The sequence below is a fragment of the Gymnoscopelus braueri genome (assembly GCF_963280865.1).
Source record: "Gymnoscopelus braueri genome assembly, chromosome: 1".
In the NCBI taxonomy this organism is placed as follows: Eukaryota; Metazoa; Chordata; class Actinopteri; order Myctophiformes; family Myctophidae; genus Gymnoscopelus; species Gymnoscopelus braueri.
This window is the reverse complement of record NC_137603.1, coordinates 10,054,005-10,080,262: the sequence shown is the minus strand read 5'-3', so window position 1 is coordinate 10,080,262 and position 26,258 is coordinate 10,054,005. Positions and strand designations below refer to the sequence as shown.

At 42.8% G+C, this 26,258-nt stretch overlaps 1 protein-coding gene across 2 annotated transcripts; it reads left to right on the top strand.

The window, feature by feature from the left end:
• The first annotated feature begins 1,860 nt into the window (after nucleotides 1–1,860).
• Nucleotides 1,861–22,599, top strand: traf6 (TNF receptor-associated factor 6). 2 transcript variants are annotated; one of them, XM_080429715.1, is made up of 9 exons: nucleotides 1,861–1,898; nucleotides 9,954–10,324; nucleotides 12,164–12,314; nucleotides 15,857–16,015; nucleotides 16,636–16,707; nucleotides 17,735–17,812; nucleotides 19,224–19,473; nucleotides 19,507–19,658; nucleotides 21,891–22,599. In XM_080429715.1, exons 2-9 carry the CDS (start codon nucleotides 9,954–9,956, stop codon nucleotides 22,512–22,514), a joined length of 1,857 nt encoding a protein of 618 aa, XP_080285841.1. In that variant the 5' UTR covers nucleotides 1,861–1,898; the 3' UTR covers nucleotides 22,515–22,599. The 2 variants fall into 2 exon arrangements, with proteins under 2 accessions (XP_080285841.1, XP_080285840.1); XM_080429714.1 differs by having other exon boundaries at nucleotides 19,224–19,658.
• The last annotated feature ends 3,659 nt before the right edge of the window (nucleotides 22,600–26,258 follow it).

Below are 26,258 nucleotides of genomic sequence, written 5' to 3'. Positions count from 1 at the left end.
GCCCCTTGACGAGCCTGTTGAGACCTGACGGACTGAACACTGCGTTGCCATGTCTGCTTATTATAAGCGACTTTTGGCTTGTTTTCCTGTAAAGTTGTTATATTGGTAGTTGCGGGTTGCGTTTTTTTTGGGGGGGGGGCTTGTTTCTAGGTCTGTAACTTACGATTATGACATTTTGACATAATCTCACACTTGTCATCTACAAGCTCACAACGCGTCGCATCACGACGCGTTGTGAGCTTGTAGATCGGCTATTTTCAAATAGCCTGTGTATAAAATAGGGCTAAATTTGTTAAGGTATGTTTTATAATATCATAATTTATATCTGAAAACTAGTGACTAAAGTTTTCAAATAATTGTAGTGGAGTAATAGTATAATATGTGCCTCTGAGATGTAGTGGAGTAGAAGTAAAAGTATTGGAAACTGGAAATACTCAAGTAAAGTACAAATACCTCAAAATTGTACTTAAGTACAGTACTTGAGTAAATGTACTTAGTTACTTTCCACCACTGAAAAAGTGTGAGAACCACTGATCACAGAGCTTGCAGATCGTCTATTTTCAATATTAGTCGATAGTCGGTTTGATTGAAGACGAGTGAAAAAACGGTCGCTTCGTTTGGCCTTGATAATTATACTGTAATAATATCTGATTGATTGATTGAATAGTTTATTAACAGCTTGCAAAGACAAGCACAGACTTGATTGCATTGGAGTCCTTTGTACTCAATTCATCGAAAAAAATCTCAAATGTATGAAGCATTTTTCTAAATACCCAAACACGCTTTACACGGGGGGGAGGAGAAAACAACAAAAGAACAGCTTTATTCGAAAAAAAACATGAAAGGTTAGGACTAAGGGATAAAATCAATTAAAACAGTGGAATGGTATCTGGGAACCTCAATGTAAAATTGGCTATTTTGTCCAAAAAGTAAAAAAAAGTGGTCTTAAGTAATGTTAAGAATACATGATGTGAACATGCACGGTACATCATTATCAGACTTAATTTAATCCTTCAACTTCTTGTTTATGCCCCAAAATGACAGGACATACAGGTTTTGTAACAATTTGTAGCACTTGTAGAAATATTAGACCTTATTTTTCTAATGTTTAAACATATACTAATACTTTACATTACTTAAGACCATTTTCCAAATACTTAAAGGTAGGGTAAGTGATATTTCTGGGTTAAAACAAAAAGTATTTTGTTAAAAGGTTAAAGGCTTTAACCTTTTAACAAACTTTAACTTAAAGCACTATATTCTGATAGTAATCATTGCTATAGAGTGTTTGTTCAGTAACAGGAGTCTCCCTGTCTCTCCAGTTCTTTAATAAACAGAAAATACATTTTCCGGTAGGTGTCAAAATCTCAGCCAATCAGGAGAAAGTACCCTTTTTTAAGCTTCATTTTTATAGTGTTCCAGTTCCAATTTTACCTGCTCATTTCTTAGTGTCATCACTTCCAATTGCACATGTTTAATCTATATCCTGATTGAGTTCTCTATCCTGATTGGATAAAATTGGAAATGAAACTGAAACTGAAACCAAAATGCATTTTCTGTTTTATAAAGAGCTGGAGAGACAAGGAGACTCCTTTTACTGAACAAACACTCTATAGCAATGAGTACTATCAGAATATAGAGCTATTTAACACTTATTTTAACCAAAGAAAATCACTTACCCTACCTATATATTTTTAAAAACATCTTGGACAAAATAGCCAATTTTACATCGAGGTGCCCAGATGTCCCTACAGTGCCCACCTATTACCGTTCATAGAGCAGACCGCTTGATTCTCTCGCAAAACCTGGCAACCCTGACGGAACTACCGTAAGGGGGGGGGAATCCAGGAAATCCACCAGAAAAACTTCACGACATTTTTTTTTCAAGGCAAAAAAAGGTAAATGTTTATGAATAAATAAATAAACAAACACACGTTATTCACAGAACAAACTAACTGATAGAATGTCTGCAAGTTTCCGACACTGTCTGTGTGTCGCTGCTGTCGCGTTTCTTTACGTTAGTGTGTGTTAGTTAGTCATGATGAAGTGTTACTGTAGTGTAACTGTGTTTGTTACAGTTCCGCATGAGACGTTCACATGAGTGACCACACACACACACACACACACACACACACACACACACACACACACACACACACACACACACACACACACACACACACTGGGGGGACTTTTGGCTGAATGAGCTTACATCTGACGGCTGATCAGTTTATAGATGTGTTGTTGTTTATTATTAGTCACTGAATGAATGTGAGATCAATAATCAATATATATGTTGAGAGCTGCTGTGATTGGCTGTTCTGTCCTGTTGTGCTTGGGACAGATTTGAGGGTCTCTACAGCATGGGGTCTTCAACGTTTTCAGGCCAAGGACCCCCTAGCTGAGAGAGAGATGAAGCAGGGACCCCCTCTATATTGTATAAAAATTGTGTTTCAGATTCAGCTTTTTTTGTTTACTTGGTCTGCTCTTTTTCCCCCTCTACACCAAACACCTCTTTGCCAAAAAATAGCCGATCTACAAGCTCACAACGCCTCGCAGCGCGAGGCGTTGTGGGCTTGTAGATCGGCTATTTTTGGCTAAAGTTCTCCTCAGAAAAGGGATGCTAGGGTTCAAGTGGTTAAGGTAAAAAAAAACATCATATCACACAAAGATTTGGCGGACCCCCTGTAGTAACTGTGAGGACCCCCTAGGGGTCCCGGACCCCCTGTTGAAGACCCCTGCTCTACACAGTATGTAATGTTAACTGTAGGACTAAGTAGGTAGGTACCTACTAAGTACTTAACCTACCTGTACCTGCTACCTACCGCAGCCTTCAAAACTAGTCCTATGTTGCGCTGATAAGAGCAATGGTCACTAAAGTATGGCCATTTGAAGTGTTAAACACTGTGCTATAATAACACTGCTGGCAAGTGATGCACTTTGCAGCACCCAGGTCCACTGTCCTATACCTTTTTTTCTCCTAAAAAGGTATACAGGGTTCCGAAAGGGGCTGTGTCTTTGCTCAAGGACACTTCAACACTAAGCCAGGAGGAGCTGTGAATCGAACCATGAAGCTTTCGGTTCCCAAACCGCCACTCCCCCCCCCCCCCCCCCTTTTTTTTAAATTTAGAGTAGCCTATTATCTTTTACCGCCTTTTCCTCCCCAATGTAGTTGTTATGCCAATGAATTCCTCCCCACACACATGTCTGTGTTTACACTTAGTCCAGGGGCCAAGCCAGATTTTGGTACCACCTAAGGTGACCGTAAAGTTTTTGTATTTTTGTCTTCCTACATGTCTCTAGTTTATATTTTGGTATGATAACCCTTCCAATCTTGTAGCTTAATGGCAGTTATCACTACCTACGGCGCTACCCCTATAGGAAAATGTGATGTATGTGAATCATTTATATGACTTCTCTAGACAATACTTTTTGGAAAGCAATGATCTTATAAACAGTTGGCCCTAAGGTGATTGTATCAGTAGAATCCATTTCTCCTGAGAAAATTTTGGTATTGTGCATATTTAATGAGATAATTTGCATATTTGAACACATTTGTGGAAATAATTACATGTTAAATACAATTACAGCTAGACATTTAAAAAAGTGTGATATATATGTGAGAAAAAATAGTGGAGATACGTCTGTGACCTACTGGCAATGTGCAGCACAAGCAATTAGGTGCGGATCGGCCCAATGGTTTGCGAGATTAGCTAGGACAAACTGCTACAAGCTATAGTTGTAATAGCTGTGAGGGAATATGTAAAACATCATAAAGATTGTGCAATTAGTGACAAGTTTGAGATTTTTGGCATGGTGTTAGGTGAGGGTGTAAGGTTTTCAAAAAACACTGCATACAAGTTGGGCTGGCCCACTAGTGGCCGGTATGCAGAAACTTCAGTATTAGATGGGTCAGTATGGTTGAACCCCCAAATAATTGATACAAGCATCTTTTTTTCAATTGATTATGTTACTATTGGGCATGCTAAATAGCATACTAACAATCTAGGAAAATGTAAATTCCAGAAAGGCGTCATTTTCAGGATGCCGTCCACGATGGAGCTTATAATGGTTATATTACTATTCGAGGGAAGTAAGATAAGATATATCTATGACTTACTTACAAAATTACTTAAATAACCACACTGTTGTCAAGTAATCCAGTAAGCAGGTACAAGCCCATTATAGGAACTTGTTGGGTTATACAGACTACAATCACTATTCATCATCATCCTCTGACTCCTTTTTTATGTGGAATTGAGACATTCCTCAAGTTGACACAGTCCACAGATAGTAGTAGGCATACATGGTTGTCCATATCTTCTACAAAAGCAACAGAGTGTCTTGTAAGCAATGCATAAGTTACAATGAATGATCTTGAATGAATGCTTCTGGAGCAGCATTCATTATTGATTTCAGCTTCACCCAGCCGATGGCTGCCGGGACTGGTTCTGGGGAGCAGTTAGGGGTTAAGTGTCTTGCTCATGGACAACTCAACACATAGCTCGGGCCAGGAATCAAACCTGGGACCTTAAGTTTCCCAGGTGGACTCTCTACCCATTCAGCTATGACCACCCTAGACCGAAGGAGGGTCAACTTTTACCCATTCAGCTATGACCACCCTAGACCGAAGGAGGGTCAACTTTTACAAGCTTATGGAAAGCAGTCTTTTTGCAAACACCAAAAATCTGAGAAGTTGTGTCACAACCAGTCACAGCATGATATGTCTGAGGATTTATTTTAAATGGTCCATGTTATGCACTTTAAAACTGCCATCAGCTGGTCTTTGGACACAACATCTCTGAATTGCACAACTTGTCTGTGAACTGTGTCAACTTTAGGAATGTGACGATTCCACAATAGTTTCTTCCAGAGGAGTCAGAGAATGATGATAAAAAGTGACTGCATAACACGTGCTTACAGCATAATGGGCTGGTTAACCTGGTTTACTGGATTACTTGACGACTTTGTGGTTAGTAAATATGCTTCCAAAAATATTTACCTTTACTTGACTATATTAAATTTGAGTTATAATGTTCATTTTCAATAACAAAATAAAAATAAGAAAGGTTAATTTGTTGTTTTTGAGTAATTTAGTAGAATGGGACACCACCTTGGATTTGGCTATAAATAATTAACTGTTGGTACTTTCACAAATTCAGTTGCATTCCTTGAGTCCTAAACCCTAGGGTTAGACATCAAAAACACCTTTTTAAGTTGAATAGTAATTGAGATATAGCCATTTTAATTCAATTATTTGGGGTTCAATCATACTGACCCGTCTAATATTGAAGTTTCTGCATGCATACCGGCCACTAGTGGGCCAGCCCAACTTGTATGCAGTGTTTTTTGAAAACCTTGCACCCTCACCTAACACCATGCCAAAAATCTCAAACTTGTCACTAATTGCACAATCTTTATGATGTTTTACATATTCCCTCATAGCTATTACAACTACAGCTTGTAGCAGTTTGTCCTAGCTAATCTCGCAAACCATTGGGCCGATCCGCACCAAATTGCTTGTGCACATTGCCAGTAGGTCACAGACGTATCTCCACTATTTTTTCTCTCACATACATTTCACACTTTTTGAAATATCCAGCTGTAATTGTATTTATCATGTAATTATTTCCACAAATGTGTTCAAATATGCAAATTATCTCATTAAATATGCACAATACCAACATTTCCTCAGCAGAAATGGATTCTACTGGTAAAATCACCTTAGGGCCAACTGTTTAAAAAAGTATTGTCTAGAAGTCATATAAATGATTCACATACATCACATTTTCCTATAGGGGTAGGTAGTGATAACTGCCATTAAGCTACAAGATTGGAAGGGTTATCATACCAAAATATAAACTAGAGACATGTAGGAAGACAAAAATACAAAAACTTTACGGTCACCTTAGGTGGTACCAATTTGTGAAAATATCAGTGTTGGCCCCTGGACTATATGGCCATTTGAAGTGTTAAACACTGCTATAATAACACTGCTGCTGGCAAGTGATGCACTTTGCAGCACCCAGGTCCACTGTGTCCTATACCTTTTTTTTCCTAAAAAAGGTATACAGGGTTCCGAAAGGGGCCGTGTCTTGCTCAAGGACACTTCAACACTAAGCCAGGAGGAGCTGGGAATCGAACCATGAAGCTTTTGGTTCCCCCCCTTTTTTTATTTAGATTAGCCAATTATCTTTTACCGCCTTTTCCTCCCCAATTTAGTCGTTATGACAATTGATTCCTCCCCCACACACACATGTCTGTGTTGACACTGCTGTTGTTATCCTACTGACTCACCTGCCAGTGAGGAGCCCCCACCGGGAGGACGTACCCTACGTCTCTGAACTGCTGGGCCTCCCGGACAGCACCCGGCGGCCATTGAGATCCTCTGACCAGAGGCTTCTCAGGGTTCCGAACGCCCGGTTGAGGCAAAAAGGCGACCGAGCCCTTTTCCGTGGCTCTGGCCCAAATCTGTGGAACAGCCTTCCATCCACTGCTAGGTTCGCCCCGCCCCCTCCCTGGACACTTTCAAATCCCGACTCAAAACACACCTCTTCTCCCTAGCGTTTGATCCACCCTCGATTTTTCTCCATCCAGCCTGCACCCCCCCCCCCCATGCTCTTATCTTGTGGTCTGTCATTGTTTTAACTTTTGCTTTTTTCGAAATGTTTTTGCAATGATGTTTATTTTTATGTTGTTTTTTTATATCATGCTTTACAGCACTTTGGTCAACCTGGTTGTTTTTAAACGTGCTTTATAGATAAAATTGACTTGACTTGACGTAGAGCCTTCGTCCTACTCCTCCCACCCAACACTCCCTGCTGACAAGTGCCGCCCCCCCCCCCCCCCCCAGCTCATATAGGAGTACATGCAATGACTGATATCGCCCTCCTCCCCGCCCCGGCTTTCCTCCCCCAAACACGGGTCGTATAGACGCCCGACAAAGCCGGGTTGCACCACGGTGGATTTGAACTCACAACCTCCGTGGTGGTGATTTTTGAAAAATAGCAGATCTACAAGCTCATAGCGCGGCACTCGGTGCCGTGCTATGAGCTTGTATATCTGCTATTTTTTGAATAGCCCAAAGTATAAAATATGGATAAGGGGTTCAAATGATTGTGAAGCTTTATTAACTAATTTTGCTGGGGACCCCCTGGTACCCCCCCCAAGGACCGACCCCTGGGGGTCCCCGGACCCCACTTTGAGAACCAATGCTGTAGATCAGCTAACATGTTCTCATGTTTTGTTTCTTAGATTTGGGCATTCTTTTCGACCACAGAATGTACATCATGATTTGATTTAGGCAGCATCTTGTTTCACATTATTCTAACGTGCTTTGTTTAGTTTGGTGTGCTTCGATGCACTGCAGTTCTTGCTTCTCCCTGCAATCTATTTATGTGTCTATTTACCTTGTTACTATTAGCCTCGGAAACCCATGTCTTTTTTTTTGTTACAAAGAAAAATGTTACTATTGAGTATTGACTAGAGCTCACGCTTAGTCTGCTTATTCCGATTTCACACCTGTTGCAAGTCGCTCTGAATGAGAGCTGTCTGCTAAAATGCTTTCATCCATCAAGACCGGGAAAGCATCGGTGTTATTTTAAGATTTCTTTGGGCTATTCAAAAATAGCAGATCTACAAGCTCATAGCGCGGCACCGAGTGCCGCGCTATGAGCTTGTAGATCTGCTATTTTTTGAAAAATCTTGAAAATGTGTGCAAATCTTTGAATATTTTTTAAGCGAACATTTGTAACTCAAATCTTTGTTTCTGGGGATTCTACAAATGTCTTCTAGATCCTAACAGTTGGTTAATATCAGTGGTGCTCAAACCTTTTCATATCAAGGACCCCCAAAATGATATGTATTTGGCCGCGGACCCCCATCTCAAAATATTTAGCTCCCCCCAGAAGCAAATATTTGAGTTGAAGATGTGCAAAAAAAAATACGATTTTTCAAAAATAGCAGATCTACAAGCTCATAGCACGGCACTCTCTGCCGCGCTATGAGCTTGTATATCTGCTATTTTTGAATAGCCAAAGTATAAAATAATGGTTATAGCTAAAAATCTAAAATGACACAGATGCGTTCCTCGGATTGAATGGCTTAACTGAGTATTGTACCAAGATCTTTATATGGACGACCCTGAGCTATCACTGCCTTTCATACAGTTTTCTTTATGGTGCCTATAGGTAGATGTAGGCCCTGCACAGATAACACATTATATGACATTGCAAACAAAGGCGCATTGCTCCTGTCATCAGCTCACCAATGCACAGTTGTTATGTTTTAACTTAGTTTGAACTGGTAGCTTCCATTCAACATGCCGGAAAAAGGTGTTTAACTTTAACACTGAAACCAACAATATTGTTGCTGTCGGGCAGAAGCCTCTCATGTCCATATTCTAACTTTTGTGTGTTCTTTTTTTTTAGCTTGTAGATCTGCTACTTTTTTATTTGAATTCTGAAAAGTAACAGTTTTGGACATCTCCTCGCCAAAAATAGCCTATCTACAAGCTCACACAACTACGTATATGTTGTGTTGCGACGCGTCGTCTGACCTTGTTTGGCCGTGAGCTGGTTTGTCTGGCTCTTTTCTCCACATGTTCACCTATTTCTTGCTGAGTGTTCATTCTCCTATTGTTATGTCATACATTTCCCAGAATAGGGACTTTATATAGGATTATTATGTAAGTCCCAACAATGTCTTTTCCCCCAATATCGACCAAATGGAAAGAAAGAAAGAACACTGACGGAACACAAATAACATAGAGTTTAGTGTTAACAAAGGCTAGTGTGATGGCCTGAGGGGAAAAGGCTCTGTCTGTGTCTGTGTGTCTGTGTCGTGGCTTTGTGGCGGTGCAGGTGTTTGCCTGACCGCAGCAGGTGTGGCCCCCAGCGGTCCATTGGCTGGGGTGATGATGGGGGTCCTTCAAAATCCTTTCAGTCCTGGAATAATATATGAATCGTGCAGCAGGGACTCGTGAGGGGAGTGACGTCCCCCCAGTGTCCTCAGTACATGTTTTTAACTTTTACTCAAGTAAAAAAGGTATTCCCGGACTTTTACTTGTAACAGAGTATTTCTAAATGGCAGTATTGATACTTTTACTTTAAAGGACGACTTCACCCTTTTTCAACCTGTCTTCATATAATTGGTCCTCACTAATGCTCATTATGATATGGTACCATTTGTTTCTATACTCACTCTGTGTCTCAGAGGAGGGCTGTGGACAGTTCAGAAAGTGTCCACAGCCTTCCTAAGACACACAGATTGAGTAGATATCATGACCATTAGTGAGGATCTATTATATGAAGATAGGTTGAAAATGGGTGAAGTCGTCTTTTAAAGAGGTGGTGCCATGGTTTTGCACTTTTTATGTTTTTCATGTGTCTATGAGGTTGATAGAACTTCATTAAGCCCCCTGGTGGTGTTTTTATGGTGTTTTATGTCTTCTCTGACTACTTTGAGTTTCTTCCTGGAGGCTGAAACCTTGAGGGTCAAACGTGCCAATAGAAAAACAGCGCTTTAATGACGCAGTAGAAATATACCCTCCCCCTCATTATCATAACACAACAGGTGTGGGCATGAGGAGGAGGAGGGACTAGGACAGGTGGGTGGTCTTGTAGGAGGAGGCGGAGGGACTGGTTCAGGTGGGAGGTGCTAAGGTGGTGGAGGAGGTGCTAAGGTGAGAACCAGGTATACTTAATGAACTGGAGGCGTGTCCACATAAAAACATAATTTTAACACTTTCTGTACACTTTTTTGAAAAAAAATCTTCCTCCTAGTAAAACCATAATACCTGATGATCAGGTTTTAGGGGGGGGGGAAATCACTGAAAATCACGGCACCCCGTCTTTAAGTGAAAAATGTGAGTACTTTTCCCACCACTGTCTAGGACTGTCGTCGGTCGGGGCTCTTAATTCAAAGTCTTAATTTTTTTCTTCTATTCTTTACAGATGGCTTCTTGCTTTGAAAGCAACAAGGGCAGCCTGGAAGACTTGGACGGACGCTGTGACGGCGGCGGCGCGGCGGCAGCGGGCGGCGGCGGCTGTGGGGAGCTGTCCAGCTGCGCCCTGGCCATGATGGAGAAGGAGCGCGAGCCCCTCCTCCTCAGCCCCTCGGAGTGCCCCGGGACGCTGGGCAGCACCACGCCCACCAGCCTCCTCCAGGGCCAGGCCGACGTCCCCATGCAGGGCTACGACGTGGAGTTTGACCCGCCGCTGGAGAGCAAGTACGAGTGTCCCATCTGTCTCATGGCCCTGAGGAACGCCATCCAGACGCCGTGCGGACACCGCTTCTGCAAGAACTGCATTGAGAAGTCCATCCGGTAATAATTATGTTATGTTAACGTACTGGCTTTTTGCACTTTGGAGCAGTGGTTTCTCAAAGTGGGGTTCTAGAGAGCTCCAGGGGTCCTTAAAGAGGTTCCAGGGGGGTCCCCCAGTTAAAGGATTGATGGTTAGTAGGGGTGTTGGAAAAAATCGATTCGAATACGAATCGCGATTCTACTGTTGGACGATTCAGAATCGATTCTCATTTTCTCAAAATCGATTTTCAAAAACAAAAAAAAAACTTTTTTTTTTTTTTTTTTTGGATCTTGGATTTACCTTTGTGTGTTTACATTATTATCAGTTGATAAAACCTTTACAATTATAAAAGCTGCATAAATGTACTCTGTTCTCATGCCAGCAGATTGGAGTAGATCCTGAAATCCTATGTTTTGAATCAAGAATCGTTTTGAATCGAGAATCGTTTTGAATCGAAAATCGTTTGAATCGGAAAAAATCACTTTTGAATCGGAAAAAAACGATTTTGAATCGAGAATCGTTTGTTTTGAAAAAATCTATAAAAATCGGAATCGTGACCCCAAGAATCGGAATCGAATCGATTTGTGAGATAGCAGACGATTCACAGCCCTAATGGTTAGTGTGTAGAGCCTTTACCTTTAAGTCTGCTGCGAGGGGCAACTGGGTTGAGTTTAGTTAGATGCGTGCATGAATTCAATGTCTAGAGCTGTTGTATACTTTCGGATAAGTCAATCCATTTATTGACCATAAATCATATACACAATACACTCAAACAAAAGCATTGAATGCCGACCTACGTGGCAACATGAAAACACGGTCAAAAACTGTGTGGCTTTTCCCCATTGCGCACCTGGCCACAATCACCCACCACCAAGGTATAAATGAGGAACCACCCCCTGTGGTGGTTGCCATGGTGAGTAATAATGCCACACCTCTGCACCATGATGTAGATATTAGGGCCACCCACTGTGATTTAAGCACCGGCTTCGAATGCTGTCAATGCATTGAATGGGAGATTATCACGTTTTATCAGACCATTGAATGGGCGAGTAGGCGACGAGTAGGCGACATACTGACCTACCCGCGATTTATCAGACCATTCATTGGGCGTAATCAGGAGCTACTGACCTACTCAGTCCCCACAACATGATTTACGATTCTGTGCCTATCGGTACATAACTCCAACGGCGCTGAGTAGGCTCAAGCGAACGTCACAACGTTCGGGACGGCAACTCACTCGCTTTAGCTTCCAGTTCGCTTGAGACTGCGCGCCTCCGTCATGGTCCGAAACCAAAACCGAAACTGAACTTTTTAAGTCCTCTCCGTCGGTAGGTCAGTATGTCTTGATAACACCCAACGAATGGTCTGATAAATCGCGGGTAGGTCAGTATGTCGCCTACCTCGCCAATTCAATGGTCTGATAAAAGGTGACAATGTCCCATTCAATGCATTGATAGCATCCGAATGGGGTGATTTAAGATAACATCAGTGTCATTATCACCAAGGCCACATCATTCATTTACATATAACAAACAAAATAAATATACAGGCATTTTGGCTCCAACAGTGGATAATCATGTGTTTTATGTCCTTCCTATACGCTACAGAGACACGGGACAGAAGTGTCCAGTGGATATTAATGTGTTTTATGTCCTTCCTATACACTACAGAGACACGGGTCAGAAGTGTCCAGTGGATAATCATGTGTTTTATGTCCTTCCTATATGCTACAGAGACACGGGTCAGAAGTGTCCAGTGGATAATAATGTGTTTTATGTCCTTCCTATACGCTACAGAGACACGGGACAGAAGTGTCCAGTGGATAATCATGTGTTTTATGTCCTTCCTATACGCTACAGAGACACGGGTCAGAAGTGTCCAGTGGATAACGAGATGCTTCTAGAAGAGCAGCTGTTTCCTGATAACTTTGCCAAACGAGAGATCCTGTCGCTCAGGGTCCGCTGTCCCAACGCTGGCTGTGCTGACAAAATGGAGCTCCGAAGTTTAGACGTAAGACTTGTTTTGTCTGTTATGCTACGTCTTTCCAACATGTTGGTACGGCTCTCACTAACCTAAGTTTTGAACTAAGAGCTAGTTAACCAATTAACTCTCTCACTGCCAGACTTATTTCTGGCCACATTTGCCCACTGCCAGCGATTTTTCGATTTTCTTACCTTTTTCAAGTAGTCACAGAATATTTATCTCCATTATGATCGATCCCCTGATTATTGCTAATCACTGAGGGTTATGCTGTGTGGTTTCACAAATGTCAACGAGGTCATCGCGACCTCGTTGACATTAATTGTCTGCCTTTGAAAATAGCATGTCTGGGCCAAAAATACATAGTAAAAAAAAAGTGCTCAGGAGCCGAGATACAGCCCTTTTCAGTAATAAGTTAAACAAGAAGTGAATGGAGCAGCAAATCTTCGGCTCACTAACTAGAAAAGCCAAAGTATAAAATAATGGTTAAAGTGGTTATAAGTCCTTTATAATGAAGGGTGTGATACAGCAGGTGTGCTCTCTACAGTTCAAACTTGGCTGTGACGGTACAGAGATGCTGCAATAGTGGCATAAAGAATAGCTGTTGCTACTTTAGGTTTTTTATCACACCAACAAACCAAACCAAGCCGCCCAGGTGTGTGTTTTCACCTGGCATGTTGGCATTCCACAAATCAGAGGCGTGACGTGTAAGCATCACAGCATCAGCCTTTAATATTACACCATGCTGTCTAAGGTTGCCGGCTGTTATCAGTAGATTCTATGCATTTACAACTACAGTATCTATTTCACAATAATACCACACACACACACACACACACACACAGCGTAAGACCACAGGCATGTTCCTTCACCCAGCCACATACTGTAGAAGCTGTTCTTCTGAATAACTAGAGCATGCTAAAGTTGTGTAACTCAGTCTGTCAGAAGATCCTCCCAACAGATAAACATACAAGTCTTTATCGTTTACTCAATCTCTTTCTGTCTGTCTCTCTCTCTCTCTCTCGCTCACACACGCACATGCACACGCACGCACGCACGCACACACACACACACACACGCACACGCACGCACACGCACGCACTCACGCACGCACACACGCACGCATGCACACACAACTTGAGATAACAGCGGCTAATGTAATGCATTTGTTTCACAAAATACCAACTCAAAAGATTCATGTATTGTTTATTTGGACTAGGATTATTCATTTTAGGGTAAATTGGTGGTTGTTGCCACAGTGTAAGGTCAGAACTGACTCTCCCATTACTGTCGTTGTGTGTGTGTGTGTGTGTGTGTGTGTGTGTGTGTGTGTGTGTGTGTGTGTGTGTGTGTGTGTGTGTGTGTGTGTGTGTGTGTGTGTGTGTGTGTGTGTGCATCATCATCATCACTTTAAACTCGGAGTGCAGTTTACAGATTGACAAGAAATGTGAATCGGAGTACAATCACAAAAATAAGAGTACCGTACTTAAAACAGTACCTAAAGTAAGTAAACTAAAACTAAATAAACCAATTAAAAACGGGTACAATCACAGTTGATAGTGTTAAGGACCATAGCTCTGAACTGACCAAATGATGCGTTTGTGGATCAGACATACAGTACATTGGAGAAATGGAGAAATTGAAAATCAGGGAACACATCTCTGTCATTTTTAGATTTCTTTGGCTATTAAAAAATAGCAGATATACAAGCTCATAGCGCGGCACCGAGTGCCGCGCTATGAGCTTGTATATCTGCTATTTCTTTTTGAATCATGAAAATGTCTGCAAATCTTTGAATATATATATTTTTTAAAGCAAACATTTGTAACTCAAATCTTTGCTTCTGGGGGGTCCCTGGAACAAAATATTTTACATGTTCGCTTTAAAAAGAAGGTTATGCACACATTTTCACGATTTTATGTTGTCTTTTAAAAATAGCAGATCTACAAGCTCATATGATGGGTTAAGGCAGACCTCAGACGTCACAGGTGGGACAGGGCGCCCCGACCCGCTCTGCCAGCCACACAGACATCAATTTGTCTCTGTGTGATTACCTCTCCACCGCTTAACAGTGGAACAACATGTCCTCTCCCTTCCATGTCTGTACCTCCTAAACAGAACAAACCAGGCACAATAATAAGGACACGACGACATTCCTGCCGTTTTTGAGCAGGCTGTGTCAAGAGGGGTTAGTGATTGTGGACATTTTGCTCTCATATCAGTTGGTTGTGTAACTCAACCAATTATCTAGTGCAGAGGTTCTCAAACTATGGGTGGGGAACCCCGATTGGGGACACACAGGGAGGTGACAATTGAAAGAAGTATTTTTTGTGTTTTTTTCTTATTAAATTATTAAAGTAAAAAATGTTTGCTTTAACCCATTAAAGGTAGGGTAAGTGATATTTTTTGGTTAAAACAAAAAGTATTTTGTTAAAAGGTTAAAATACTATATTCTGATAGTAATCATTGCTATAGAGTGTTTTTTCAGTAACAGATGTCTCCCTGTCTCTCCAACTCTTTAATAAACAGAAAATACATTTTTCGGTAGGTGTCAAACTCTCAGCCAATCAGGAGAAAGTACCCATTTTTAAGCTTAATTTGTATAGTGTTCCAGTTCCAATTCTGTCTGCTCATTTCTTAGTGTCATCACTTCCAATTTCACTTGTTTAATCTGTATCCTGATTGAGTTCTCTGTCCTGGTTGGATAAAATTGGAAATGAAACTGAAACTGAAACGAAAATGCATTTTCTGTTTTATAAAGAGCTGGAGAGACAAGGAGACTCCTAATACTGAACAAACACTCTATAGCAATGAGTACTATCAGAATATAGAGCTATTTAACACTTATTTTAACCATTGCAAATCACTTACCGACCTGGAACGCATCTGTGTCATTTTTTTATTTTAGCTAAAAAAGCATTATTTTACACTTTGGCTATTCAAAAATAGCAGCTATACAAGCTCGTAGGGCGGCACTCGCCGCCCTACGAGCTTGTAGATCTGCTATTTTTGAAAAACCTTAAAAATGTGTGAAAATCTTTGAATAAATATTAACACTTTTAACTAAAATCTTGCTTCTGGGGGTCCCTGGAGAAAAAAAAATTGAGACGGGGGTCCGCGGCCAAATACATATCATTTTGGGGGTCCTTGACATGAAAAAGTTTGAGAACCACTGATATAGAAACATACCTTTTTCAGAAAACTGTTGGGATTTAGAAGACATTTGTAGAATCGGCTTCAGGTCTTAATGGGTTAAAACAGGAATCACAGTGTTGTAAGTGTATTTTCTAATCCCGATTTGGAAGAATCCTAGACCACCGATTTGTCACTTTTGACCATTATTTTGTCAAAAATATCGGCTCAGGCTCTAATACTATTAGGTTGGAGTCCCTGTTGTTTTTGTTGCAGTAGTGGAGATGTTTTTCCATGTTTGCCAGGGTAGAAAAGCAGCTTGGGGAAATATTAATATAGAAAAATAAATGTTTGATGATGCTGTATGCAACGTGAGGGAGTTGTGTTTTTTTTTTTACTGTATATTAAACTGTTATCATGTTTTCTTTTTCCGTCTCCAGAATCACGTGTCACAGTGCCAGTTTGCCACACTGGTTTGCCCCCAGTGCCACCAGTCTGTCAGGAAGAGCCAGCTGGAGGAACACCAGAGCCACCAGTGTCTACGGAGACCTGTGGAGTGCCAGGAATGTATGGCCTCCTTCGTTTATGAGGATAAACAGGTGAACTGACCCAAAGTCTGACACTGGAGAAAAATAGTGTTTAACCCGGGAATGCATTTGTGTCATTTTTTTATTTCTTTGGCCATTAAAAAATAATAAGTGAACATTTGTAACTCAAATCTTTGCTTCTGGGGGTCACTGGAACTAAACATTTTGAGATGGGGGTCTGCGGCCAAATGCAAATTAATTTTTTTTTCTTCTGAATCCTAACATATATGTTGCTATATCAGTGGTGCTCCAACTTTTCCGTGTCAAGAACCACCCAAAATTATATGTATTTGGCCGCGGACCCCCATCTCAAAATATGTTGTTCCAGGGACCCCCAGAAGCAAAGATTGGAGTTAAAAGTGTTCGATTTAAAAAAAAATATATATATTATATTCAAAGATTTGCACAAACTTTAACGATTTTTCTAAAATACCAGATCTACAAGCTCATAGCGCTATGAGCTTGTAGATCTGCTATTTTTGAATAGCCAAAAGAAATGTTAAAATGTCACAGATGCTTTCCCGGTCTTACTGGATTAATTTGGATACATACAACATGTAGCCGTATTTCTTTTTTCAAATAAACTTCATGGACAGCTTCCTGAAACGTCTCTCTGGTTTTTGCTCCCGTAGCTTCATGAGCGGCAGTGTCCCTTCGCCAACGTGGAGTGTGAATACTGTGGGATGGAGCTCATCAGAGACCAGGTGAGTGAATCCACATGTTGTTGACTGCTGCTGCAGGACCATGGTTCCTATAACCACATGAACCCCAACATCCCTATTCTGGGCATGCCATAATAGCTGAACATTCAGCAAAAATGTGCCCAGATATTTGGTGTAGAGGGGGGGGGGAAGAGGGGACCAAGTACAGGCCCCTGAGGACCCTGGTCAATGAAGTATTTAGGGTTTGAGTGGTTAATTGTTTCTGCAATATACCTCTCACACTGCAATGTGCACACATCAGGCACATTTTCAACTGCCAGTCATCAGTGCTGGTTTCTATACTTTGTATTGAATTCTTCTATCTGTAATCATATAGCTTGGACACAGCATACTTGGAATAGCTCACCCTAAAGGTGACTCTCCACCAAACTGTTGGCAAAAGCTGGCATTTAATTCAGCACAAACCGGGCTGAATTATGAGGACTCTTGTTTACAGGCAGTGTTGCCATATTTTGTGAGAGAAATAAGGAACCCAGGTCTAGGAAAACTAGCCCAAAAGAAGCAACTTAGGCCACATGAGCACTTATAGGCATCGGCTATTTGAAAATAAGAGATCTACAAGCTCGGGTATTTTCAAAAATTCTTGCAATAAAATGTGGAATATTTGGAATATTTTGAGGGTTAGTGTTAATGTTTGAGAGCCTCTGGTTTAAATAATTAAAACATTTGGAAACAAGCCTAAATAAGCAACTACACTTTAGAAACAAGCCCAAAAAACCACAACCCGCAACTACCATTTTTTACAAGCAACTTTACAGAAGAAGAAGCCCAAAGTCGCTTATAATAAGCCGACATGGCAACACTGATTACAGGGGCTAGGGAAGAGGCAACAACCGTTTCTCTACAACAACACAGCTCTACAACAGGTTGTCGGCAGGAGACGCTTTCCAACGCCTTCCCGCGACCGCGTCGGGCCGATATCGGTGCGGTGGGGAAGCTGGCTTTACTTATGCACTACAATGCATCAAATATTAAATGAATTAAACTATGAATGTTGCTTCTGTTTCAGATGGAGTCCCACTGTGATACAGATTGTCCGAAAGCACCCATCGCATGCACTTTCAGCACATTTGGATGTCGGGAAAGGGTAGGTGATCAGGAGAGCTGAGGGCGGCCTTATAGTCTAGAGCATTGGTTCTCAAAGTGGGGTCCGGGGACCCCCAGGTGTCCAGGGGGTCCCCAGCAAAATGTGTTAATATAGCATCACAATCATTTTAAGCTTTTATGCTTTGGCTATTCAAAAATAGCAGATCTACAAGCTCATCGGTGCCGCGCTATGAGCTTGTAGATCTGCTATTTTTGAAAAATCTTGACAATTTTTGCAAAAACATACATTTTAAAGCGAACATTTGTAACTCAAATCTTTGCTTCTGGGGGGGGTCCCTGGAACAAAATATTTTGAGATGGGGGTGCGCGGCCCAAATACATATCATTTAGGGGGTCCTTGGCATGAAAAAGTTTGAGAACCACTGGTCTAGAGCAGTGATTCTCAAATGGGGTACTTGTACCCTTAGGGGTACAGTAATTAGTTTGGGGGTAGTCCAAGGGGTACTCCGAAAACAAATAAATACAAATAAAAGTGCCTTGCATTGCCTGCCGTGGACTGTGTGTTCCCAACATAACATTAAAAAAATCGTATTTTCTATCAATTTCACACTCCATGGAGACTTGAATTTATGGAGATTGTTTAGTTTTTGTCACATTCCTAAGCCAATAATTTGATGACCGGCAGAAAGATGCTTAATGTCTCCGATGGGAGACTCAAAGTTGACTCTTTGTGGCTCCTTACCGGAGCCGCCCGCCGCGGTCATCAAATTATTGGCTTAGGAATGCGACAAAAAAAACTGAACTATCTCCATGAATTCAAGTCTCTGTGGGGTGTGTAATCGATAGAAATAAAGTAATTTTGGGGGTTAACTATCCCTTTAACCCATTAAAGCTGGGAACGCATCTGTGTGTCATTTTAAGATTTCTTTAGGCTATTCAAAAATAGCAGATATACAAGCTCATACGCGCTATGAGCTTGTAGGTCTGCTATTTTTTTGAAAAATCATGAAAGATGTGTGCAAATCTTTGGATATATGTGTTTTTAAAGCAAACATTTGTAACTCAAATCTTTGCTTCTGGGGATTCTACAAATGTCTGCTAATTCCTAACAGTTTTTTGAAAAAACATATTTGCTATAATATCAGTGGTTCTCAAAAATGATTTGGCCGTGGACCCCCATCTCAAAATATTTTGTTCCAGGGACCCCCAGAAGTTGTAAGAGAGTAAAAAATGTTCGCTTTAAAAATATATATTCAAAGATTTGCACACGTTTTCACTATTCTTAAAAAATAGCAGATCTACAAGCTTATAGCGCGGATGAGCTTGTAGATCTGCTATTTTTGAATAGCCAAAGTGTAAAATAATGATTTTTTTAGCGCAAATCAAAAAGTTACACAGATGCGTCCCCGGTCTCAATGGGTTAAGTATATCATCTCCAATACCTTCCTCAGATGCAGCGTCATGACCTGGCCCAGCACATGCAGGAGTTCACTCAGATGCACATGCGCTACATGGCCGAGTTCGTGCGCACCCTCAGCCTCAACACCGCCAGCCTCTCCCACCAGCAGTCCTATGGTCTCTGGCCTCCAGGGGGAGCTGCAGCGTCCTCCTCCTCCTCCTCCTCTGTCCTCTTCCCCGGAGAGGAGCACGGAGGAGGAGCAACGGCATGCGGCGGGGGAGGAGCAGCAGCGGCGGCCTGCGGTGGAGCGGCGGCGGCAGCGGCAGGAGGAGCAGCAGTGGCCTCCTGCAGCGGAGCAGCAGGAGGAGGAGGTGCGTCAGCGGCCGGTCAGCCCAGCGAGGAGGCTCAGAGGCTGGGGGAGATGGACAGGAGGCTGGTGAAGCAGGACCACCAGCTCCGTGAGCTCATCATCCTGAAGGAGACGCAGGTATGGAATAATAGAGTTCTCAGATTCTGCCCAAACCCGACCCTACCCGACCCTAGGTTTTCGGCCCAGGCCCAAAGCATATGCTAATAATAATTAGTCGGGCCGGGCCAAGCCTCGGATTCCGTAAAAAAAAAAAAAAAAAGAATCTATTACCCCCAGAAAATCTATTTCAACTGCTCCTAGCGGCCTAACGGGGAGGGAATGGCAGTGGATGTGTTGGATGCAGCTCAAAGTGAACTTTACTCTGGTATCTAGTTGGTCGCAGTCCGACCTTCCCAGCCCGTGTTACTAAAGAAAAACGAGCGACAATGGCCAAAACTCAATCGAAAATCGGGAAAGTAGTCGTTTTCAAGATGTTTTGGCCATTATCCAACGGAAGGTCCAATCTGCTCAGTTCAAAGCTTGTTGGATGTGTGACTTTGAGGACATTAAGCACACAATGACACCTTTTCGGGTTTGTGGGCCTAAAAGTATGGTAATTGTTCGCACAGTAGGGCCCAGTTATGGCCGGGCCTTAAAGGTTTAATGACATTCACTTTTACACCACATTCAAAGTCTTTGTCCTGGTCCTTCAAAAGTGTACAAAAAGTTTTAAGTGAAAATTCCATTCCAGTGATCAATGGCAGGTGTTTTTCTCTCACATTTCTAAAGCCTTTTCAACTGCAATGAAAAAAGAAATCTTTGCCTGCGGGTGTCGCTGGTGAGGGATTTTGCCTGTCAATCATCGCCTCTGCTCCGCCCCCCCCCAAAGGAAAGGATAGGGGAGGGGAGGGGCGAGGAGGAGAGTGGGCGGGATTATTCGACAGTGACCTCACTGTCGAAGGGCCAAGCTCAGATTACTTTTCAGCCTAATTATTCAGAAAACCCCAGACCACAGAAAATCCACTGAATGTTTTAAGTTCAGGTTTTTTGGGTGTAATTGAGGTCATAAAACCCCAAATAAAACATTGAAAATAAAAAAAGTGAAAATGAATGTCATGATACCTTTAATTTTCAGGCCCGTTGAGAACTATAGTATGGAACCACACTGTGGCGGCGGCTAGGGCCCGACCGATGCCACATTCTTGGGTTCAGTGCCGATCCCGATTTTGGAGAGTCCTACACATGTTTTGGACCCGTATTTTGTCAAAAAAAGTGCAGCATTTTCTAATCGATTTGAAAAACTTTGATTTGATTATGTTTTTAATTTTGGTATTTTAAGTATATTTTGATGCCAATACTTTTGTACTTTTACTCAAGTAAATTTTGATTACTGGACTTTTACTTGTAACACAGTATTTCTACGTTGCAATATTTACACTTTTACTTAAGTAAAAAATATGAGTACTTTTTCCACCACTGGTTAGGTAAGATACATGTGAAACACTTACAAAATTAAATGAAATACCTGGGTTTTATCTTGGAGGGTAACTTAGATGGCCGAAACATGGCCAGTAAGATACTGAGCAAGGTCTCCCGACTGACGTTTTTGGCAAGGACAGCAAGGTACTTAGATAGGGAGACTAAACAGGTGGTGGCCAACTCCCTTATTATGTGCCATTTTGATTTTGCGTGTACATCTTGGTTCGAGGGCTTAATTGAAATCCCTCAAAACCAAGCTACTGTCAGCTCAGAATAGACTGATCAGGGTCATTCTAGGGTTGGGACCCAGTTAGGAACCAGTTTAGAGAACTCAACTGGCTCCCAATAGAATCCAGGGTAACCATGGCCAGATTGACCATGGTTCATAAGATCATATATGGCGAGGTCCCCATATTTTTAAAGACATGTTTTACTCAGAGAAACGAAGTACACCATTTTTTCACCAGAGCCAGTGTAGCAGATGTGAGCCATCCGGCTTTTAAAAGTAACGTGGGTAAGGGATCATTTCCTTACATAGGAGCCACACAGTGGAACAACCTCCAAACCAGTGTCAAACTGACAATCAATCTGAGGTCTTTTAAGCAGCTACACAAGCGTGTCTATTAGAAAAGGTTCCCCTATATAGAGGGTCATTAGACTAGGAAAGATAAGGGAGCACTTGTTCGTATGTATGTACTGTATTTGTTAATGTCATGTGTTTTGTACTGTAATGTATTGTAACTTATTGACTGTTAAATGTGAGAGGACCTCAACGGAAATAAGTCTCAGGACTTTCTTGTGTAATCCTCAAACTGCTATAACCATGTGGTTTTGCTTTTCAAATGAATCAAATCAAATAAAAATTGACCGTATCCCTCTCCACGTCTGCAGGTCGGCCAGCTGGCGGAGCTCAAGCGGCGGGTGGCCACGCTGGAAGACACGGTGCGCGAGCTGGAGGCCCAGCAGTGCCAGGGCATCTTCGTCTGGCGCCTCAAAGGGTTCGCCGCGCACCTCCGCAACCAGGAGGCCGGCCTGCCCGTGGTGGAGCACAGCCCCGGCTTCTACACGGGCCGGCCGGGCTACAAGCTCTGCCTCCGCCTCCACCTGCAGTCGCCCAACGCGCCGCGCTGCTCCAACTACATCTCGCTGTTCGTGCACACCATGCAGGGCGCCTTCGACGGCCAGCTGAGCTGGCCCTTCCAGGGCACCATACGGCTGGCCGTGCTGGACCAAGGCGCCGAGGGCCAGCATCACATGGAGGTGATGGAGACTAAGCCGGACCTCCAGGCCTTCCAGAAGCCCACCATCATGCGCAACCCGAAAGGCTTCGGCTACGTCACCTTCCTGCACCTGCAGCAGCTGAGCCAGCGCGGGTTCGTCAAGGACGACACGCTGCTGGTGCGCTGCGAGGTGACGCCGCGGTTCGGCGACTCCTCCTCGCCGGCGGGGTCGCTGCGGCGCGAGGGCGTCGCCGTGCAGCCCAGAGGACCCGAAGCCTCGGTCTTGACCACTTAAAAAAAAAACACCACCATTCGAATCCTGCGGATTCGCATCTGTGTGTGACCACTTTATCCATATTTTTATACTTTGGGGTATTTAAAAAAATAGGAGATATACAAGCTCATAGCGTGGCACCGAGTGCCGCGCTATGAGCTTGTAGATCTGCTATTTTTTTTAAAATCTTGACCATTTGTACAAATGTTTGTAACTCCAATCTTTGCTTCTGGGTCAAGGAAAATATGTTTTTTTCAGAAAACTGTTTTAGAAGACATTTGTAGAAACCCCAAGAAGCAAAGATTTGAGTTACAAAAGTTCGCTTTAAAAATATATAAATATATTCAAAGATTTTAACAAATCTTCAAGATTTTTCAAAAATAGCAGATCTACAAGTTCATAGCGCGGCACTACGAGCTTGTAGATCTGCAATTTTTGCCTTTGTCTTAACCACTTAAAACCCCCTATACAGTATATGGTTGAGCACTGGAGGCCATCAGGGTAGAGCTCTTCACGGGTCTAAAAAAAAACCCGAAATGGAACCTGTGAAATCTGATCCGATTCCGAGCCGTTCCGAGATTTTTTTTTCAAATGACAAAACCAAACCCGGGTGGACCTGTGACAATTTCATCCGATTCTGAGCCGTTTTTTTTACAGACCTGGACCCTAATTGGACCTTGTGAAATTTGTTTTCCGAAACCCGATTATTTCCGAGATTCCGAGACAGACCGGACCCAGACACCCCTTCAAAAAAAGTGCATATGAAACTACAAAAATAAATAAATGAATATGCGCAGAAGTATTCATTTAATATGCGTGACAAAAGGTTTTCTTTGTAAATAAATGTGGACTTTATAAATTAATAGCAGACCTGACCTGATTGATCAATGCCCATTCAAAAAAAATGAAGCTTTGCTTTCAACTCGTCAGAGGAATCCATGATTTGCACAGCGGTGTTTTCAAATCAGCCTTGCAGCTGGCTTGCCTTGCAGTATGGTGGTGTGCACCACCAACTTTTTTGTTGTTGCGCTGCAGTAGGCTAATCTGATCTTAAACCAGCCTAAAACATCACGCAAGATGCACAGCCATTAATGTCGCTGCTGCACTAGTCTCGCGTGGCCAGACTGTTGCCTCCCACAAGTTTCAAATGTTTCCGGTCATACAGTCTGGGACTCGGAAGCTCTGATCACGATCAGAATATAAACCGGACGTGAAGCCTCCTCCCCACTTCCGTTTCGTCTTTACAGTCGCGCAAATTTATCCTAATATAAATCAAAATCATCTAAGTATATTTAGCTTGCTGCTTAGCAGAAATGGAAATTAAAAAATAAAATGTAAAGATATTTTCGTGAACGGAAGTGCCAGTTTCCTCTCTCGGATTTTGGGAGGTGTAGTTCCAGACTCTATATATGGCTTTTCGGAGATTGTGGAATAGTTGTCTGGCTACGCGAGACTACTGCTGCACTAACCTGATCCTATAGGTCTGTCTAAAACATCACACACAAGTTAAACAGCACTTCATTGCGTTTCTCTATCTTAGTGCAGTCGTGCACACACACACACACACACAGTAGGCATACTACGGGTCTTCTCGGATCCACGCGGGTATAGGGCATAGCATTCTGGTTCCACTTCAAAATAGTCAATGCATTTTTCCCATTGACATTTCCAAAAATATTTGTATCAATTAATTTAAGCCTAGAATCAAGCCATCCAGGGTCCTGGTGAATCATGACCATAAACATTTTTTTCTGTGATTTTCTTTTATTTTATATTTAATTATATGATATACTATATTTAAAAGTACCCTTTGTTTTGCCGTTTTCAAAAAAGGTTTTTCACAGAATCAAACGTTTTATGGTCATGGTTTTCAGGCACATGGCTTGATTCTTGGCTTAAAATAATTGATATAAATATTTTTGAAAATGTCAATAGGAAAAATGCATTGACTATTTTGAAGTGGAACCAGAAAATGGCCGCCACTGCTATGCCCTATTACATTACAGTCATTTAGCAGACGCTTTTATCCAAAGCGACTTACAATAAGTGTATTCAACATAGGTAGGGAACGAAAACTACTAATCACCAGAAGTCTTTAGTGCATTATCTGCAAAAACAAGCAACCAAGAGTATACCTAGCGCCAAGGTAAAAGTGCAATATATCAGCTACCTATTTCCTTAAACAGATGAGACAAAATAGCTAAATCAAATGAGTGAATCGACTAAACAAGATCCAATAAACAATCCAATAATCCAATAAACAATACAGCAATAGAAAACAAGCGTTCGTACAACTAGTTAACAACAAGTAGGTCAGGCAGAGAGGAAGGGTAGTGTTTCCTGAAGAGGTGAGTTTTCAGCCTGCGGCGAAATATGGGCAGTGACTCTGCTGTCCTAACATCAGTGGGAAGTTCATTCCACCACTGTGGGGCCAGAACAGAAAAGAGTCGTGACCGTGTGGATCGGCCAGAAGGACCCTTGAGTGACGAGGCAATCAGTCGCCCCGAGGTGGCAGACCGAAGTGGTCGGGCAGGGGTGTAGGCATCGACCATAGCCCGGAGGTAGGAAGGAGCTGTTCCTTTCACTGCCCTATAGGCTAGCACCAGGGTTTTGAACTGGATGCGAGCCGCTACGGGGAGCCAGTGTAGAGAGCGGAGAAGGATGGTTGTGTGGGAGAACTTGGGGCGGTTGAACACCAGACGAGCCGCAGCTTTCTGAACAAGCTCCAGGGGTTTGATGGCAGATGCCGGAGCACCCGCAAGGAGGGAGTTGCAGTAGTCCAGGCGGGAGATGACGAGAGCCTGGATGAGCACCTGGGCTGCCTTCTCCGTGAGGAAGGGGCGAATCCTCCTGATGTTGTAGAGCAGGAATCTGCAGGACCTCGTCACTGATGCGATGTTTGCCGAGAACGTCAGTTGATCGTCCAGGGTCACACCCAGATTCTTCGCAGTCCGAGTTGAGGTCACCACAGCATTATCAATGGTGATGGCCATGTCTCGGTGCGGACAGCCCTTCCCCGGGAGGAACATCAGCTCGGTCTTGTCCAGGTTGAGCTTCAGGTGGTTTGTCGACATCCACTCCGAGATGTCAGCCAGACAAGCAGCAATGCGTGTCTCCACCTGGGTATCAGAGGGGGGGAATGAGAGGATTAGCTGGGTGTCATCGGCATAGCAGTGGTAGGAAAAGCCATGGGAGTGGATGACAGCACCCAGAGATGTAGTGTAGAGAGAGAAAAGAAGAGGACCCAGAACCGAGCCTTGGGGAACCCCAGTTGTGAGCCTGTGTGGTTCTGACACAGACCCTCTCAGCATCACCTGGTAGGAGCGACCCGTCAGGTAGGATGCAAACAGGGAGAGTGCAGAGCCTGAGACACCCATCCCCTCGAGGGTGGAGAGGAGGATCTGATGGTTCACCGTGTCGAACGCTGCAGACAGGTCCAGGAGTATCAGAACGGAGGAGAGAGAGTTCGCTCTAGCGGCATGGAGCGACTCCGTCACTGCCAGGAGGGCAGTCTCTGTCGAGTGACCCACTTTGAACCCAGACTGGTTGGAGTCCAGGAGGTTGTTCTGGTGGAGATAGGAGGACAGGAGGACAGTTGTTTAAAGACAGCACGTTCGAGAGTTTTAGATACATAATGATGGACAGACCCGAGTTCAGAGGTAATGGCACCGATTCCGACCCATGAAGAGCTCTACCTCACTGCTCTATGCCTAGAATCTTTTTTCTTGTTTTCTGTTATTGTGGGGGAAAGCTTTCGCTGGAAAA